Source organism: Melospiza georgiana, chromosome 2 (assembly GCF_028018845.1).
Source record: "Melospiza georgiana isolate bMelGeo1 chromosome 2, bMelGeo1.pri, whole genome shotgun sequence".
Lineage (NCBI taxonomy): Eukaryota > Metazoa > Chordata > Aves > Passeriformes > Passerellidae > Melospiza > Melospiza georgiana.
Genome location: NC_080431.1, coordinates 5361409 through 5380358, shown reverse-complemented (window position 1 = coordinate 5380358; position 18950 = coordinate 5361409). Strand labels below are relative to the sequence as shown.

The 18950-nt window shown below is 41.3% G+C and overlaps 1 protein-coding gene across 1 annotated transcript; it reads right to left on the bottom strand.

The window, feature by feature from the left end:
• Positions 1-1542: 1542 nt before the first annotated feature.
• On the bottom strand, positions 1543-17685 carry LOC131080689 (cell surface glycoprotein CD200 receptor 1-B-like). Its single transcript, XM_058019163.1, has 8 exons — positions 17537-17685; positions 16860-16968; positions 11603-11684; positions 10578-10877; positions 9487-9735; positions 8353-8451; positions 7532-7578; positions 1543-6345 (listed from the first exon to the last, which is right to left on the bottom strand). The coding sequence occupies exons 3-8, from the start codon at positions 11661-11663 to the stop codon at positions 6211-6213; spliced, it is 891 nt and encodes a 296-aa protein (XP_057875146.1). The 5' UTR covers positions 11664-11684; positions 16860-16968; positions 17537-17685; the 3' UTR covers positions 1543-6210.
• Between the last annotated feature and the right edge of the window lie 1265 nt (positions 17686-18950).

The following is an 18950-nucleotide window of genomic DNA, read 5'->3' as shown; positions in this document are numbered from 1 at the left end:
CTTTATAGCCTACCCCAAGCTGTCTCCTACACCAAAATTAGGTGCAATTAATATATTCAGTTCAAAACTGCTGCAGCTGGTCAGATGTGGGCTGTACTGACCAACATTTTTTTCTGCCTTACACCAGACTGATACAAGACAAGAGAAAGGCTTAAAATACTCACAGGAGAGGAAAAAAAAATTCCATTAGTCTGAGATGCACTTTACAGTCACTGTCAAGATGGCATTTCCATTTGTGTATCAGAAATTCAGATTCTTTCTAAAAGAGGGAAATGATATGCAAACAATATTCTAATAGAAGACAAAGACTGGGATTTTGAGTGCACAGAAGAAAGATTTATTTCAGGTTATGGTTTCCACAGCAACTTTTCATTTTATCCCTCATGTGTCTATCCGTCTTATAAGGTCTTTCACAATATTTATATATAATGAGATGTTCTGTTGATGGGAAATTATTAAGAAATTAATTTCTCAGGGAAAAAAAACCCATAACTTTTCCTGTGTATATTCACAGCTTCACACACACACAGAGCAATGTAACTATGAATCAAGATGTTCGCATATAGGTGTACATTTTTATTTCTGCTATCTATAGCAGCATGAAATTGGCAGCCACTGTTGATTACACAAGAATGACAATGATGAAGGGTGTGATACTAAGTGTAGCTGGTAGATATTCAGACCTGGAGGCAGGCAGTGCTCCTGAAGGTATCAGAGCTTTGCAGGCACTAACTTGCCTGATTAAGGAGGCAGCCGTAACAATACACTGACTGGTGGTGTTGGATTCCAGTCTTCCTGATTTGAATATTTCAAGCAAGTTGCACAAAAAGACGAGCAGCCAGACCAGAGCTTTTCAGTAGCTGGCTGCTTTGTCTGTTTATTCCACACAACACTCCTCTCACACAAGATGGAGTGAATTACAAGACATTCATGTATAAGCACGTTGTTCTGCAGCATGTGGCCACATGTTTTGCACAGAAGAGGGGGTTGCACTCTTCAGAGATCATAAATCTAGCACAGAAATTATTTCAGGGGGCTGTCCATGTCTTCTTTTTCAGATGCACACATGGAAATCTAAAATATAAGCACAGCTAGATACAAGCATTATGATATGACAATATAAACACTGTTGGACTGTGGCAGAAGTGAGACAAAAATCAATCCCAAAAGCACTTAGCCCTGTTTGCTCAGCAGTACTTATTGACAGCTGAGAGAATAGAATGAGTGGAAATGAAATTTTCAGAGCTCAGTACACAGTGATGAGATTAAAGTCAGAAGACCTAGAGAGGGACCATGGGCATAAAAATGCCTTAATAATGTAGAATGCGATGTTTACAGCATCCTCTTTCCTATTATAGCTCTGCTGGTGACTAAGCCTTGCCTGGTGCACTGACCTTGGCTGGCTGCCACCTGACAGAGCCCAGCCAGACACTCTCTCACTGCCCCTCCTCAGCACAACAGGGGGAGAAAATATGATGGAAAAGTTCATGGGTCGAGATAAGAACAGGGAGGTCACTGGTTAGTGTCATGGGCAAAGCAGACTTGACTTGGGGAAATTAATTTCTTTTATTAGCAATTAACAACAGAGTAGGATAATGACAAATAAACAAAATTGAAACCACCTTTGCTCTCACTCCCTTCACAGATTTACCTCATATTCCTCAGCCGTGCAGTGGGGTGGGGAATGGGGTTTGGGGTTCTTCACCTCCACCATTCCTTCACACAGGTCCTCTGTTCTAGCAAGTTCCTTACCATGGATAGAGTCCTTCCCAGGCTGCCGTGGGTCCTTTCCATGGGATGCAGTCCCTCAGGAACAGACTGCTCCAGTGTGATTTCTGCCAGAAAACCCATTCCTGCACGGATCCCTCTCCAGGGTCACAGCTCCTGCCAGAAGTGTACTCCAGGATGGGACCCCACGAGCTGGAGGTGGAAGTCTGCTCCTCCATGGACCCCCATGGGATGCTGGGGCACAGCTGCCTCACCATGGTCTCACCAGAGGCTGCAGGGGAATCCCAGCTTTGGTACCTGGAGCACCTCCTGCCCTCCTTCTCCACTAACCTTGGTGTTTGCAGTTTCTCACTCCTCTTCCTCATGGGTGCTGCAGAGTGCATTAAATATTTAGCAAAATTTCTTCACTGAAAAGCTGGTCAGGCATTGTAACAGACTGCCCAGAGAAGTGATGAAATCACCATCCCTGGATGTGTTCAAAAACATGTAAATCTGTCACAGAGGAGCACAGTTTAATTGTGACCATGATAGTGCTGGGCTAATGGTTGGACTTGATGATCTCAGAGGATATTTCCAACCTTAACAATTCTGTGATCCTGTAAGACAGATGTCAGCCAAGAACAAATAAAAATGCTGCATATAATGCATTTGGATTTGGTATGTGAGCTTAGATTCACAGAACTCTAAGAACAGAAGATGTTTCTCATCAAAAGCGACTAATTTCGTATTATGCATTGGAGAAAAAAAAATGAAGGAGATCTGGAGTAACTATGTCCCTATGGAGAAGTTCAGTGAAAAGCAGTAAAAAATTCCAAAACAAGTCACTGTTTGAAACCTCTAGTTGCACACATACAAAAGGCAACAAAATAAGGAAGAATAAAATTGTACTTGTTGCCAGAAAGAGAAAGAAATAAAACTAGGTAATAAAATACTTGGAGAACATAAAAATCAATAAACTGAGAAAACTAGTGCATGAAAAGATTGGGGAGGAAAAAGAGAAAAGAAGGTACTTGCTTAAAGAAGCATCATTAAGAGCACAAGTACAAACTACAGCAGGACCAAGAAGTGATAGGAAATGTAGAAAAAATCCCACTTGGTTAATTCCTGAGCTCTTCACTGCCTCCAGCACATGACAGGTGTATACAGACTGTGGACACAAAATCAAGGAGCTGACAAGTTATCATTAACAGCAAAGACTTCACAAATTCAGAAAGAGCAGGTCACAAAGACATCACAAGTGTCACAGTTATGAGAGGAGAACCAAGGAAAGCATTATTTTCTCATCAGAGAGGGAAAATTGTGGCAAATTGATGCCAGGAAGGTTAGGCAAAACTTAAAGCTGCAACTTCAAACTTAGTAAAATCGAGCTCTTCACTGAACTGGCAAATGCCCTTTGGACATCTGCTCCATTTCCAGAGTCTGTAGGAAAATTGTTCACCTTCATTTCAACCCTGGTGTTGAAATTTGTGATTTTAAACAAATATTGCTCATAATCTAAAGTCATATTCCAATTTATGAGGCTCTAAACATAATGCTTTGTCACCATTTTTTCCATATTCAGTGAAGAGAAAGAGGCATCACAACACCTGCTATTTCCAGAAGACAAATTGTTCATAGATTAATCAGAAAGCAGACATCATCATGATTACAAAGAGTGTCCTATGAACAATGTGAGTGAAAATCCACACAATAAACAGGAGCATTTTCATCTATAATCACATCTGGTGCTAAAAAGCTCAAGTGACATTCGGTCAACTGTGCATTTGACTAAATAGTCAATCTGAAACAGCAGTGTCACGCTCCCAGGCTTTTTAAAAAATGTTTTTCTTGTGACAATGTGCAAATAGTTGACTCCAATTCCCATCACTTTTTAGTAGCCCTCTCAGAATGATTATTCAACAAACAGTCAGCATTTTCCTACACGTTTTGGCAGTCTAAAATACCTGCCTTGATTAAATTTTCTTTCAGTGCAAATAAAAAGAGTATGGTCACCAAAAATGTACTCATAATTAACAGGGAGGTGAGAAAAATCATGATAAATATAAAAACATTTCAAGTTGCTTATTTTTAAGACCAAATTGTTATAAGACACCAAACACACATTTTGAGTTGTTCTTTGGGTTACACCAAGCTGCCTATCCCATAGAAAAGCAGCATGACAGAAAATATTTAAGTGATTTATTTCTGATTCTCAAATACTCAACAGACCAACTCATGAGCCCAAGAAGCATGGCACACATGGCTCTGGTCATGGCAGGCAGAGAGCAAGCCACCAAAGCCCACACCAGGAGCTTCACATATGACAAAACCCTACCATTTACCAGTCATAACCAACAGTGAAAGTACCTGTAAAAGCTTTATTGATGTCCCAGCCTCTCTTACAACCAGCCCCATAGCCACATTATTCTCTTTGGCCTGATAACTTCTATTAATCATACACAACAAGCCTAAAAAGCATAAGGGCAGTTTTATTCCAGGATAGCCCATGTCATTGCCAGAGCACCTCATTTCAGATCTAAGTCTGCTCAGAATTTCTACCTTAACAAAAGGGCTGACACATTGCAGGTGACTGGGCCAATTCCACCAAATACAAATTAAAGGTGAAAATAAAGATAGGAGTGTGAAGACCATAGTTTTCAGCCAGGACAAATTATCACAGCTTCAGAGAGCTTTCTCCCCACACACCATCATCTCCCTGTCTAGCTCTATCTTTTCTGTCTCTATTAGATCTCACCCTTCAACATCTCACTTGGGGCAAAGGAATTGAGGAAAAATTACATTACATCCTAATGATCACAGCACACATGCACTGTGATTCCCAGAACCAGGCTGCTCCACAGCCTAACTCTCTTAATTTTAACAGCCCTGTCATCCTTGGATATGGCTGCAATGATCCAGCTTCTGAAAAAGGCACAGATTGCTGTAGCTGTCCACAAAACCAATCCATGCTCATTTACCACACTGAGAAAACACCAGGTTTATACCTGACTGGGCAGTTCCTTAAGCAACAAGAGACCTTCCCTCTATTTCAGAAGCTTCAGGTCACAAATGACCCCTCGACATCACCTTGGACTGAGGCACTGCTGTGGATTTCACCAGAGCTACAAAACACTTTTCCTCCCTAGCATCATTTCAAACCTATTTGCACTACTTCCAAGCTGTCACTTATTTCTCCCAGAGGTTTTACACATGAAAAGGGCCTCTCCCTTCCTACAGAAGGCATGATGATGCTGCACACAGCTCTGAGACCAACCCATCACTGACATCCAACACCACAGGAAAGGCTTCGCTTGTCCACCAAGCCTGGAAACCAGCATGGCCTCTGTAGGTCCTTTTCCTTAAGGCAGAGAGCCATTCTTCATGCCTTTCTGACTAAAATGAAAGGCTGGAGTGATGTCAGCAGGCATCCACGTCTATTTAGAAGTGATAAAGTGCAATTAAAAGGCACTGGGAGATGCTCATGCATAAGAATGCTTATGGAGCAGAGACAACCCTGCAGAAAGAAGCAGGAAAAGGCTCCTCAAAACACACATTTCAGTTTAGTTACTGCTGCATTAGTGTTTGGAAGCTCTGACAGACCTGACCAATGAAAACTGAAATTAACAGCCACTCTGTGGAGGTTTTTTAGCTTGGGGACAGAAGAGGAAAAGAAATAAATGGTGTGGTTAGGGTTGTCTTTTTTTCCTTTGTTTTAAACAAGCATACCACCTGCACCTTATACAACTTAACATTTCTGTTCTCAGTAAAACCATGATGTGATCTCAGCTTCTCAGAAACTGGTCAAAAAACATTTTCCCAAATAACCACAAAAATCCTTCTGGTAAATATTTGCATGTTTACATTAAAGAGTGTCCAAAAATTGTCCATTGCTGTTTCTTATTTCCATATCCAGTATAATGTAAAATTGGTTTTATTTTCCATCAATTAGTAATGCAAACAAAGATTAATTGAAAAAGAAATATGTTAAAAATACGAAGATGTCAAATATGAGATCGTCATCTGTCATTGCAACCAGAAAAAAAACAAGCAAAACCCCTAAAACTCTCTCATTTGGGCATTTCTGTTAGATGTATTGCTTTGACCTTCTGTGTTTTGAGGTCTCCCATGCTACTTTCAAGTTTCCAACACGGAACTTTACAGTGAATCCAGTTGTAAAAATTGAAAGAAAAGTGCTACATTTTCACCAGCAGTCTTTTACTCTGGCACAGAAATATGTCCATCATTGTTTTGAGGAAAGTCAGCACATACATCAGAGTCCATTTTCTAACAAGATTAAGGTATTTCCCTAATTCAATCCTTAAAATTTCCAACTTTCTCTAGAGCTGTACTGATATTTAGAGAAAGAGAAAAGAACTTACTAAAGTAAGTAAGTTGTCCACCATCGTCAGGTCACTAAAGACAAAGTTTTTTGGGGGTAAGGTCTGAGGCTTAAGAGTTGAAGTACAAGTTTGAGTACCTGGGTATCATTAGTAGCTGAGCTGGCTACTTGTGCCTACACTCTCCTAATCTTACATAAATAGATCTTGGCTTGTAATTCACATAGCTGCTCTCTGGAAAGTCAGGAGGATTGACTGCTGCTCTTCTTGCATGTGGAGGTGGGAACTTCGAGGCTCTAGCCTGCAACAGGAAGAAAAACATGTGCCATTGTATTACATTGTAGAATTTTGTGGGACTGTCATTCCTATAGATCCCAAACTAAAAGCAAAGAGCAGAAGAGACCTGGTAGGTAACATTACTGTTGCAAAAGAAATGTGAAGTGATTTCTCTGAGCTCTCTGAGCAAAAGGGTAGAGCACAGAGGGTGAAACATGAACTGGCAGACAGATGCAAGAACAGCCTTCACAAAGCCTCAACAGGACAGCCTCTGAAATTTTTTTCTTTAATATTGTTTTTTTCTTAATGTTGTCTTTTCAAAAACAAATTTTGAAAGTTGGTATCTACAGCAAAATAGATGAAAATGAACAATGATAGCTTCTCCAAAAACAAAACAGACAGACCACAAACAATCCAATTTAGGCGCCTAAAATCACTGGAAGCCTTTGATCTCTGCAACTCCCCCTCTCATCAATGAAATTGTCCTGAATGCCACACAAAAGCATATCAGGAAATGAATCATTTTAACTTCAGAGCACTCTGACTGGTTTGCAACCAACAGGGCACACGACCATTAATTAAATCAGGAGCAGAAAACAAAATAGGAAATAATTGGTCTTTCCACGTGCATTAAGTGAGGCAGAAGCCCTGTGGAAAATCAGCACATTTTCATTTTTGTTATATATATATCACAACACACTGGAATTAGAGAGTGAGTAAAAGTTGTGGTGGCAGATTTATCCCTGGTGTTTCCTGGCTTACAAGTATAAGAACTGCCACATAAAAATAAAAGTTTCATAAAGGCATGTCTAGTTCTATCCAATCTTTAATCAGGCAAGCTTCTTCCATTAAGAATACACATTCTTAAACATCTGAGTAAAGACTACTCTGTGAAGCAGAAATATGAAAATATTACATTTTGGGAGAAATAAAACTCAGCATTGTAAAGGTAACTTATAGACAGGAAATGCACCACACCCCTTCTATCCAGTGCTCAAACAATTGCTCAGATACTCTGATTGTAAATGAAGATAGGGCCATCCAAACAACAGACATTCTCACAGATGATGTGTTCCCCGTCCCCCCCCTCCAAGTGCTCACAGAGGTGTATGGGGGGTTTGTCAGAGCAGACACATTGCAAAGAAATTCCAAGTTTTAGTGAAGAAAACACCAAAACCTGCAAAGCACGCACACACAAAAAGCCCACTTACTGTAGAGTGTTCTGCTGGGCCCTGTGCCCGTTGTCGTAAGCAGTAAGCTGAAAGGAGGATGCCAGGAAGTTAGAGTGGTTTGATGGTGCAGCTATTATAGCTGGGGTTCTTCTCTAGCTGCCCCCAGCTCTTGAAAGACTTTCTTCAAAATACAGTTACTCTCATATGTTAATTTTTTTTTTTACACCCTGCTCTTTAATGCGTTCTTATTTTATTTTCCCCTGCATTGAAACTTTTGGTCATGCTGGGTGCCCTGGTTTCTACTGGAGTAGAGTTGATTTTCTTCTTAGTAGCTGTGTTTTGCATTTAGTATGAGAAATTAAACAAATCAGCTATCTAATATGCCCAATACACAATTATCTGAAAGATATCAAACTATTTGGCCTATTCTTACACTTGCTCAAGGGAAAAATTATCACTGCTCATGGAAACAAAGATAGTTTGTGTTTAGTCATTAGTTTATGAACTGTCATTATTAAATACAGAATTCTGTGCCAGTAAATGCAGAACAAACAAAATTATGCTAAAAACTCAAAGCCTGCCCTATTATCAGAGAGAAGAACCCTTTTCATCCTGAATGAATCTCTGACTGGTCTGTAATGCATTAATACTACAATACCTATGGCTGTTTCAAAACTCCAGACTTATTTTAAATTGCTACCCCTTACTTTATTATGACTCCTCCAAAAGGACAGTGCATATATGAACATTTTCCTCAACCCTTGCCTCCCACCTCAGTCTCAGCAATAAAGTGCATGTCCTTGTTACCTGCACTTGGCCAGCAATGGGATTGTAATATATTTCAGATTCAAAAGACTCACCTCTGCACTTGAAAATCAAGCATAAAGTCAGACCAGTGACAGCAATGGCACCTGCAGCTGCTCCTGCTATCCGGACGTGGAGAAGCATATGGGAGGTGTCTGAGCAATGAGAAAAGAGAGCAGGTTACAGAGCTGGGTGTCAGTATCCATGAGTCTGTGACATAACTGCCTACCTTATCTGGAAGGGAAAGCTAATCCTCTGCTTCCACACAAAGCAGAGAGAAACAGATGAGATGTCTGGATGCCAACCAGCAACAAGAAGCTGCCTCACACTCCCAGTCATTTGTGTGCACAAACACATTTTCATTTTCAACTCATCTGCCTCTACATTCTCATTTTCTTCAAGTACTCCTAGCCCTGAACAACTGAGCAGCCACCCCTGCAAAATGCTCTTATTAATGAATGGTTTATGCTGATTTCTGTTCTTCATGCCTCTACTAGCAGAGATACTTTGGTGATATGAGCACATCTTTAGCTGCTCTTATAAATCCTTACTGCAATAGCCTTCCAACAGGTTCAGCACAGCCAGAGAAGCTGAATTTTGGCCTTTACTACCTTTGGAACACTTGCAAGCCACAGACAGACACTCCAAGGAAATTTTCTCCACGCTATCACTACAGTGGAAAAGCTGGACAAAATGTTGCGAGGAAGTTGCTTTTAAATTCTTTCTTGTTTCTTACTATCCTCCTCTGATTTAAGTGGCAAGAAATTACTTTCTCTCAAGTCTCTTTTGCCTGTAACAGTAATTGGTGAATGATCTCTCCCTGTCTTCACCTTGACCCACGAGCTGGCCATTGTATTTTTCTCCCTGTCTTGTTGAAGAGGAGGAAGCAATAGAGCAGCTTAGAGAGCACCTGGCAGCCAGCCAAGGTGAACCCACTGAAAGCAGAATAAGGAATTCTTGTAAAACAGAACAGGAATTGAAAGAAAAACACACTGCGAGCTTCTCCATAGAGTGCCACAAAGCATTTGGTTTCAAAATCATTAATTTGTCTCTCAGCACGCACTAGGACTTCACCTTTAACCACGCTACCCTAGCTCCAGAGCCCTGGCATTTGGTGAGAACAGCTGCACAAAACAGCAGAGAGGAGCCCAAGACATGATGAAAAGCAATCACCAAACAGCATTATTTACATCTCAGGTCCATGACCACAGTCTGGTTCATGGCTGCGTGGGTGACCAGGCAGGTGACAGAGGGAAATGAGCTGTTGGCCCAGCCAAAGTAGCTCACTCTGGTCACTGTTCCATTGGGGTGATGGAATTCCTCCTCAGAGCTGTGGTTGCTTGCAGGGATCCAGGAGATGTCAGCAGCTGGCTTTCCTGCAGATGCCTGGCACACAGCCACCCTGCTCTTGTCATGGGTCAGAGTCACTGTAGGAGGCACTGCAAAAGAAATTTTTAAGAGCCACAACCATTATTTCTATTCATAGGTTTTATTTCTATTCCATTTTTTAGTATAAAATCACCAGCTAAGAAACTGAAAAACAGGTGGTATTTTTTACATTGTATGACCAATTTGTAAGATTTTAAAATAATTTGAAATATCAGCACATCTTAAAGGAAAAACAATACATCAAAAAGTCCAAGGTGGACACCTCAAAAACTAGCTGGCAGCATCCAAAGTGCTGCTTCTTCCTGTTTGCCAAAAGGTGATGACAGATTAACAGGAGATGGGATGACAGAGAGGGGTGGATTCAACAAAGATTTACAACCTCACTGATGAAAAGGCAAATTGCTGAAGCATCAGGTAGAATATTTAGGAGTTTCAATATGTAGATTCAAAAATCTGATAACAGGGAAATAAAAGAGGAATTGGGCAAAACTGTTCTGCTTGAAGTCCAACAACTCATATTCTGCATTTGGCAAAACAGGGAAAGGCTCACACAACACCTAAACTTTTATCAGAAAGGCAGGATTCTGCAGGGAAGAACCAAAAATACTCCAAAACCCAAATCCAAAACAAATCAATGACCAAAAAATAGCAATTACAGAATTGAAAAATTAATTTTTTATGATTTTAATTATATTGAGATGGCTTAAGTAATATAGCAAGAACAAAAAAAAAAAACTTTCCCTTTTTGTTTTATGGAAACCTAGATATAATTTACCTGACTATATAAAAAAAAGATGATTTGATGTGTTCATTATGCTTCCTAATATTCTTTTGTTCCTGCCTATGTTGCAAATAGACTAATTTAATTTTTATTTTAGTGATGCAGTCTTACCTATCACAATCAGAGAAGAGAGAAAATGAAAATTCCCTTCGGCGCTGGCAAATTCACAGGTGTAAATTCCCTCATCCTCGAGGTCCACAGGGTAAATACGAAGTGCAGGGTCACTGCCAGGTGAATATTTCCATGTGATCCTCTCACTGCAGTTCAGGCTGCTTGTCTTATTGAGATCCATTCTATAGGACAAGCAATTTGTGCAATTCCTCTTCCATGTCACCAGCAAAGGCACCTCGGAGATGTTGGGGCAACTCAGCACAGCTTCACGGCCAATCTCCACACTCACCCAGTTTTGAGCTGTGTAAGATGAAAAAAAAGACATTAAAAAGGTGCTTCAGCCATTGTAAAAGCACAGGAAACCCTTGCCTTCATCACCCTTAAAAATATACTTCCTGACTGTACTGGCAGCTTTGGGGCACTTATTAGTATTCAACTTGCAGATTCACCTTCCTGAAGTTTGGAAGTGCAGCAGAGATGGTGCCTTTTTGCTGTGGACACTGATGCTGACAAGCTGCAAGTCCTCCACCTTTATTTTAGGCAATACATTTCTATCACTTTAATATAGGGTTTGAAAAATTGATGGGGAGGGCAAAATTCATTCTTAAGGGAAAGGAAACTACTTTCAAAAATGTATTGTGCTCCTGAATTAGATGCCTTGCTTCAAGTGCCAGTAAAACTCAGCATAGCTGTGGAACACACACCTGTGGCACCAACATCACTTGGACCAGAAGTTTAGTAAGAAACACGTGGATCCCTTTTATTCCAGAAATCATAGCTCTCCTGCCATTGTCCCAGCTGAACAGGTGTGTCTTGAGATGACCAGTTTTGGATTCCTATCAGATTTATCATTCTGTGCCACTCTGCAAGGCACTCAATTATTTTGCCAGCCAAGGTGACATTGCTCTTTCCATTCCCACAAAACAATAGGCAAAATTTGCTCTGCTGTACTACGAACTTTCAATGTCCTGGAAATACAGAGTACCAAACAGTGCTACATGCAGTTTTGGATCTTTCTCACTTACCTTCAACCAGATTGATTGGCAAGAAAAGGAGCACAGCCAGAACTGCCCATTTCTGAGCCATCTTTAGTAGAAGGAATCAGCACTGCAGAAAAGGAAGGCAAAGAAAATGGCATGTAGTCAAAAATAGTTGTGCTCATCCCTTCAAAGAGAGCATGTAGTAAAACCCATTTCCTTTGAAAGCAGGAGTTCTAAACAAGACCCCATGTCAAGTGTCATTCTTATACTGAAGAAAGTAAGGAGAAACAAGGTTGAAAATTAAAAAAAATTAAAATTAAAATAAAGGAAAAAAAAAAAAAAACAACAACAACAACAACAAAAAAAATCCCAAGCAGATTTTTAAAATCCTGGATCTCTGCTACCACTCAGGATCTAGACTTCATCAACTGTTTGGCAAAGAAATTATAATTATTCCTAGCCTTTGGATGCTATTAATTTCTTGAAGAGTAACTCCCCTTTTGGAGCAGAACAACCAGAACAAGCAGAACAAAAAGAGCAACCCTCCTATTTGCAAGGGATCAAAATCATATGAGTTTGTTTCTTGCTTTCATAGGCAGGGTGAACTGAAGAGGCATCTAGTAACTCCTGCTGTTCTACAACTATCTAAAGCTTCTAACAAACCATGCCTTATAAATGCTGCCATTTCTATCTCTTCAATAATTTACTTTCTGAATCAGGTACCCACAGCTAGCGATGATTGGAAAATTTTGCTCCCACCCCATGGGAAATACTGACACGATGATGTTTTCATTCCCAACTCAAAGATTTCATTTCAAATGTGAAACAAACCACGAGAGGATGCCTGGTGCAGAGGAGAGAAGCCACAAGGCTGCCACATGTGTGGCATAGGAAGAACAAAAGCTGCCACAGGCACGAGCCAGATGCAAGAGATGGTGTTTTCCTTCACAGGGTGATGCAAGTGCATGTTCAAGTCACCGAATCACAGAATGGTTTGGGCTGGGAGGCACCTGAGGGATCTTCCAGTTCCAAACCCCTGCCATGGGCACTTCCACCAGAGCAGGTTGCTCAGAGCCCCATCCAACCTGGCCCTGAACACTTCCAGGGATGGGGCATCCACAGCTTTTCTGGGCAACCTGTTCCAGTGCGCGACCACCCTCAACAGAATTGTTTTCCTCACAGAATTGTTTTGCTCACAACTCTAACAAAGAATTGTCACGCATCTGGATGAAAATCTTTCGCTACCAAGTGGTAAAAAACACCAACACAACCACATTGATCTATATTCTGCTTCTAATGTGTAACAAGCAATAAACATCTCAAATTTCACTTTCATTCACATAAAATCTTTGCCATAAAGGAAATATTTTGTTTTGTTTCATTTTATTCAGCACTGTCAGAAGTTTTGGGATTTTTTTTTTCTTTGCAATTTGGATGCATTATGCATGCAGAAGTTTCTTTCAATCAAAACTGTTTCAATCTTTAAAAACTGATTTTTTTTTAACCAAAAAATATTAAAATATACATTTTGACCAGACTTATGTACTGAACTTGACCCAATTTGCAAAGAATTTCTCGGTCTCTTTCAAAAGGAAAGTAAAAGAAAAAATAACAAACCTTCCACAAATTCTATCAGCAAATTCAGTCTTCACCAATTTTGATGAGTCCATAAATATTCATAACAGAATATTTTCATATTGGAACTTGTCCCAGAGAAGTATCTTTTTTTTTTAAATGCATTGAAATCTCATATATGTGGTTTATTTGCTCAAAAGAACAGGCATTAATGATTAAAAATGGGACCTTACAGAAAGGAGAGAGTATATGACTCTCTTTAAATATTCATGGGTGAAACACAGAATTTAATCTCCAATTTTTAAAATTCACAGCCCTTGAACAGTTGTGCCTCTGAGCGAGAAGGAACTCTCAAAATCCATAAAGGCACAACCAAGCAGAGATGAATCAAACCCATTTAAAAGTAGCAAACGAACACTTGGTGGCTCGCCTTGTGTTATTGCCTTTGATGGATTTAAAATGCCTCAACAGCTGCATTAAAATAAATTAAATTTTTTACCTTAAAAATAAATTAAATTTTTTACTCGGCCTCGGAGGCGGTGGCTGGCACGAGACCGTGCGATACGTGTGCCACTCTTCCTGCTCGGATTCATCCCAAGGAGAGCTGAGGCTGGGGGAGATCCACTCCCTTCAGGGGCTCCAGAGGAGCCCCCCTCACCCCAGGGCCTGGGAGGGGAGCAGCAGCAGCTCCAGCGTGCCCTGGTCTTCCAATTCTCCTCCTGAAGGGAGACTTCAGCACTGGCAGCCGCTCCCACGGGGATCCCGGTCCTGAGGGCTGATTCCAAGGCAGCTCCTGCACACAGGGAACTGCAGGGATGTACCTGGAGCTCCCCTCCCTCTCTGTCCCTTCCAAGAGCCCAAATATAAGTGCAAAGTGGGAACTATCTCAGTTTAGGAGATTCCATCCCTGTGTTCAGCTCTATGGTTCATTAGTTTCTTTTTGTTGCTGCTTCTGAGACTTTCACATGCAGCTGATTTTTCGTACAGACAGATAAAGCTTCCAGCCCTCTCCCCCCTTGAAAGAGATGAGTCAAAAAAACCCTCTGCCCTGAAGAGGATGTGGCAGAGTTAAATTGAGAGAAACAAACTGCTTTGTGACATGGCAAACAAGTCACAACCTTAGCCGTCTGTTGTTACACATCACACACCAGCCACGAGCCTTGAGCTATGAAAGCATCAACCTAAAATCAGGCAAGTACATGCGATGTCCAACATGATTTAAATATTTGCTAACACAGCCTGAAAAGGGAAAAGGTCAGGTATCCATCAGTGCATCAGTTGTCACCACGAGTTTTTAAAGGATAACCATTCTGTCACAGAGCCATTCTCGTGTTTACCTCAGCAAAGTATGGTTTTGTTTTGAAGTGAAAGCACATTTTAAAGGGTATAAAAGACTCTGTCTTAGAAGGCACTCTGTTCTGTGTAAGATGTATGTCTTTGGGAAAGGAAGGGCTGGAAGGGATGGCAAGAAGAGAAAGCAGTGGCACACATCTGCATCAATTCTCTTTATAAGGGTAAAGTAACTGCTCTGCAAATGAAGGCTGTGTTATTTAAAATCCAAATCCACAATTTTGGCAGTCAGAGCAGCATCAGCATCTTCTCTGCAGTATTTGATGTTTCTACCTCATCACCAAGACCACACAGCACCCAACTCAAAAGCCTGCAGCTTTTCTGAAGTGAGAGAAGCTGGTAATGCTGTATTTTCAACATCCCCAGGGCAGCCTCTTCTGCTCCCGTTTCTCCCTACCAACGGTTCCTCTGCTGGGAATTCCTCAAGTCCCTCCACTGAAAATGAAACAACAAAACACAGCAAGACTTAGAATGCCCTGGGTGGAAGACAAAACATATCAAAAGGGGCAGCAGGTAGACACTCCCAAAGCTGAAATGGAAAGCTCTGGGGGGAGAGGAGAAGCTCTGCTCTTTTTCTGTTCTCAGCCATCTGTGGCTGGCCCCTGACAGTGCTGCTGGGTAATGGACCTCTGCCTTGACCTCAGAGCCTCCTGGTATTTTTATTATCTTATACACCCTGACCCTGAAAACTGCCCTCTGTATTCCTGCACTAGCACAGCAGAGCACTGTTAGCTCTGTCAGAACCTCCATGGATCAGAACCTCCATGGTGCATTTTCTTCTCACACTCTCTGTCTCACAGTTGCTGGCATCAGTTGAAACCAGAGATTATTTGAAATTTAGTCCCTCCAGTTTGTGAGCTAGTTTCATTCAGTTCCAAGCTACAAAGCTTTCTCTGCAAAATGGGAAATAGAGGGTGGATGGCTTTCTGAAAGAGAAAATTAGGCTAATAGAATCAGCTCTCAAAATAATCACAAGCAAGTTTCCAAACAACTGTAAAATTACAGTGTTTAGGTAAATATACATAAAGGTAAATAGTTTTGAAATTTCCTCCACAGCAAGACAGAGATTTGTGCCATCTATTGAATTCATCAAGATAGCAGTATTTTGAGTAATATCAGCATTACAAATTGTGGATTTTTCCCCAGGGGAAAAAAATTTGTCATACATAGTAGCTGTAATTCCAGAAAGCAGTTGGGCATCTCCCTTCTTCTAGGATATATTTACCTTTTTATCACTAGTTCATCTGGAAAATAGTTTAGTCCCATGAAGCTATAGCACAAGCCAAGGCATATTCCTCACACCTGCAGCTGCCTTGCAGGCAGTCCCTCAGGGAGTAATCCAGTGTTGGGAAGGGGCAATAGGAGCAAAGGATGAATGTGAACAACATTCTGGTAGCTCATTCTCTTCCTTCCAGAAAGAGAGAAGACATTTGCTTTACATTTTCCATTTTATGCAGGAAAATAAAAAAACAGTTCTTGTACCTAACACCTTGACTTTCCCAGGTACAAACCATCTGTGGCTCTCACCAATGTCAGCAAACAGATGGGGAAAAGCCCTGCTGGTAATGCAGCCTGTAAAACCTGACACTTCCTTGTTAAAATATCCAGAGGCAATTATATCACAATTTGCAGAGATCAGGGAAATGTATTTCTTTTTTAACTGTACCTGACTGCACTGGGCCAGCAGGGCCATGCTCAGCAGCTTCTACTCCTGGCCCTAGAGAATCCCCTTATCACTTGTAGGTCTTCAACCTCAGGAGCTTCTCTCTCAATCCCAGCACTGCAGCAGACAAATCTACCTGCCACACATATGTTCATCATCTTAACTGCTTTAACTCCTGCCCCTTGTGGGCCTGCTGCTTTTTGCTGCTGATTTCCCAGAAAAAAAAAAAAAAAAACAAAAAAAAACCAAAAAAAAACTGGGAATTAGCAACCCGCAAGTGTAATTGCTGCTTTCACGGCTGTGGATAGCCAGAGGAAAAGTCTTCCATACAAGTATTCAGATATGAACAGAGAGGAGATGGATTATACCTTGATGTTTGACTCCTTTAGTAAGCATCAGGATGTATCTCAGACTCCATATAGGAAGGTTTCCTCCCCATCTTTCAGACAGAAGTACTGGCCTCCCACAAATTCCATAATTCCAAACATGGAGTTTGGAATGATGGAATTTGCATGATGGAATTGCACCACACATCCGAACTGCACATAAAGAAGATACAAACCTCAAGTAATTCCTGCTTTAAAAAACCCAGAAATAGCAGAAGACCTGGTGTCCAGCAGAAATTAAACTCCAGGTAGTCCTTCCTCACCTGTCAGTCTGTCCTACCTGTATCATCACTAACCATGGTTTAGAAAGTGCTAAGCAGCGACTTACCCAGCCTCTCTCCTCCAGATCTTCACTGCTCCTTCCCCTTCACACTTCAGGAAACATCATTTTCTCTGAAATCTACAGCTTCCCCATTCCATGGACAGCTGGGAAGATGCTGCAAGAATCCCCAGGAACCCCCATCAGCTGGGAGACAGCCGCTCCAGCCTCAAGGAGCTGCATTCTCCCCCCTCACTGGAGTCATTGCTCAGAAGAAGATATGTATTTTACTTATTTATATAATTAAGGAAGGGAAAAAATTGTCCCCTGTGTTTATAGAGCAGCTGAATCAACACTTACAAATATGAAATACATACTGGTCTTATACGGCAAAGGAGGAATAGTTTTCTTTCATTTTCCTTTCTGTGGGTTTTTTTTTAAGTGAAATAAACTGGTTGTGTAACAAAACATACCTAAAATAGAAACCCACATCTATATTTGAAATAACTACACATCCCACCTCTCAAATACCAAGTAAAGTCATGACACCAGGATCAGGATGCCATTTATCACTGCCTACACTCTTTTGGTGTGGCAAAATATCCCCACAGGGGATGCTTGTCCTTTTTCCTTCCCCACCATATAGGTTTCTTTGCTGTCACAGACTCCCTTTCTCAGAAGCCAGGTAGCTCTGTGTCTCTGGTGCAGAAAAATTCTCCCTGGTGGTTTCTAGTGAAACTTCTCACCTCATTTCTCTTCTGGTTACCAGCACTGCTGGCAGATTTTAAGATCTGTTTGAGGCAGGATGATGCAGGAGAGTGGAGTAGCTGGGAGGAGTCCTACAACATGTCCTTATCCAGGTTTCTGCTAAGGAAACTTCCCCCCATATTTTGTAGTCCAGTGGTCTGCAGGTGAAAAACACAGAATAATTTCAGGTCATGTCCCACAGATTTTAATGCTGTCATGGGACTGTGGGTGGTGCTGATAAAAGATCTTCATTTTCCCATCTTCCCAGAGTGGTTTGAAGTACAGCCCAGAGGGGCAGCTCCTGATGACAGGGTGGCAGAGTTCCTCCAGGCTGGGAGAACATGCACATCATTGTCTCCTGATCGAGGGTCCAAAGAAGCATCAGACAGAGACTCAGAAAGCCTCTAGCTCTCCACCACAAGGACTCTGCTGAATGTAATTCATACCACACACCACAACCTTTTGGCCACCCCTGCCCTCAGGCCTGTACAGGCTATGTACATGCATAGGCTACAGCCATATGGCTGTGTCTGTGCCCAGCTAAGGGCTCACTTAAAATACATGAACAAACATGTCTTAATCTGCTAAAAGTGTCTGTGCTGTGGCTATGTCTATATGCATTTCTACACACATTAATATTTTTTAAAATCCTTATATAGAGGTACTTTATGCACGCACTTGGAGCTGCTGCACTCACAGCCCTCTGACACAGCAGGAAAAGTTAATTGGCTTTTTTGCAAAGTCTCCTCCACTAGAAACCTGAGTTTTGCGCATTGCTTCCACGTGGTTTGTTGTCAGAGCTAGTTTATGGCTTTTGTAATGAAAGTGTCTCTGGAAAAATGTGATTTTAAAAATGCATCCAAAGGGACAAACTAGAGGCAACTTGGAACTATACAGGCTTCCAACAAACCTCTTTGAAGAGGATGATCTTCCCCAAATAAAGTAATTCCTCATGTAAAGAAGAAGACCTGTGGACAACTGGTGGCATTTTACATAGGGGATACCTGCAGCTGAACAATGAAGGGAACAACCTCACTCAAAGTCCAGATTCAGTGAGTCCAGCACCTCTGCTCCATCAGGGTTATGTACCTGTGCTGCAAAACTCCTCCAAAGTAGTTTTAATGTAGTTAACAAGGGCATAAGGAACATATGGGGTGAGGGATCCTGGCTGAATGCATGCCTGGACAGCTGTCTTGAAAGTGCATTTTCACCAAAAAGAAATTTTGATCTGGAAGCTTTGGACTAACAGCCTGTATTTCTTTCCAGGCTCTAGAAACATGTACTGCACAATCTACTCAAAGTTGTCTTTTCCTTGTTTACACAGGGCATTTCTGAGATGGGTAAAGAACTGTCATTCTTTCCTGTGAAACAGAGAGATGGCATTGCCCTGGCATGGGACAAGAAACAGGCACT

Coding starts and splice junctions, on each gene's coding strand:
- LOC131080689 (XM_058019163.1), bottom strand. CDS start 11,663: ATGGCTCAGAAATGGGCAGTTCTGGCTGTGCTCCTTTTCTTGCCAATC. Junction 8,452..9,486: donor TGTGGTCATGGACCTGAGAT/GTAAATAATGCT, acceptor CTCATTGCTCAG/ACACCTCCCATATGCTTCTC. Junction 7,579..8,352: donor CTTGATTTTCAAGTGCAGAG/GTGAGTCTTTTG, acceptor TCCTCCTTTCAG/CTTACTGCTTACGACAACGG.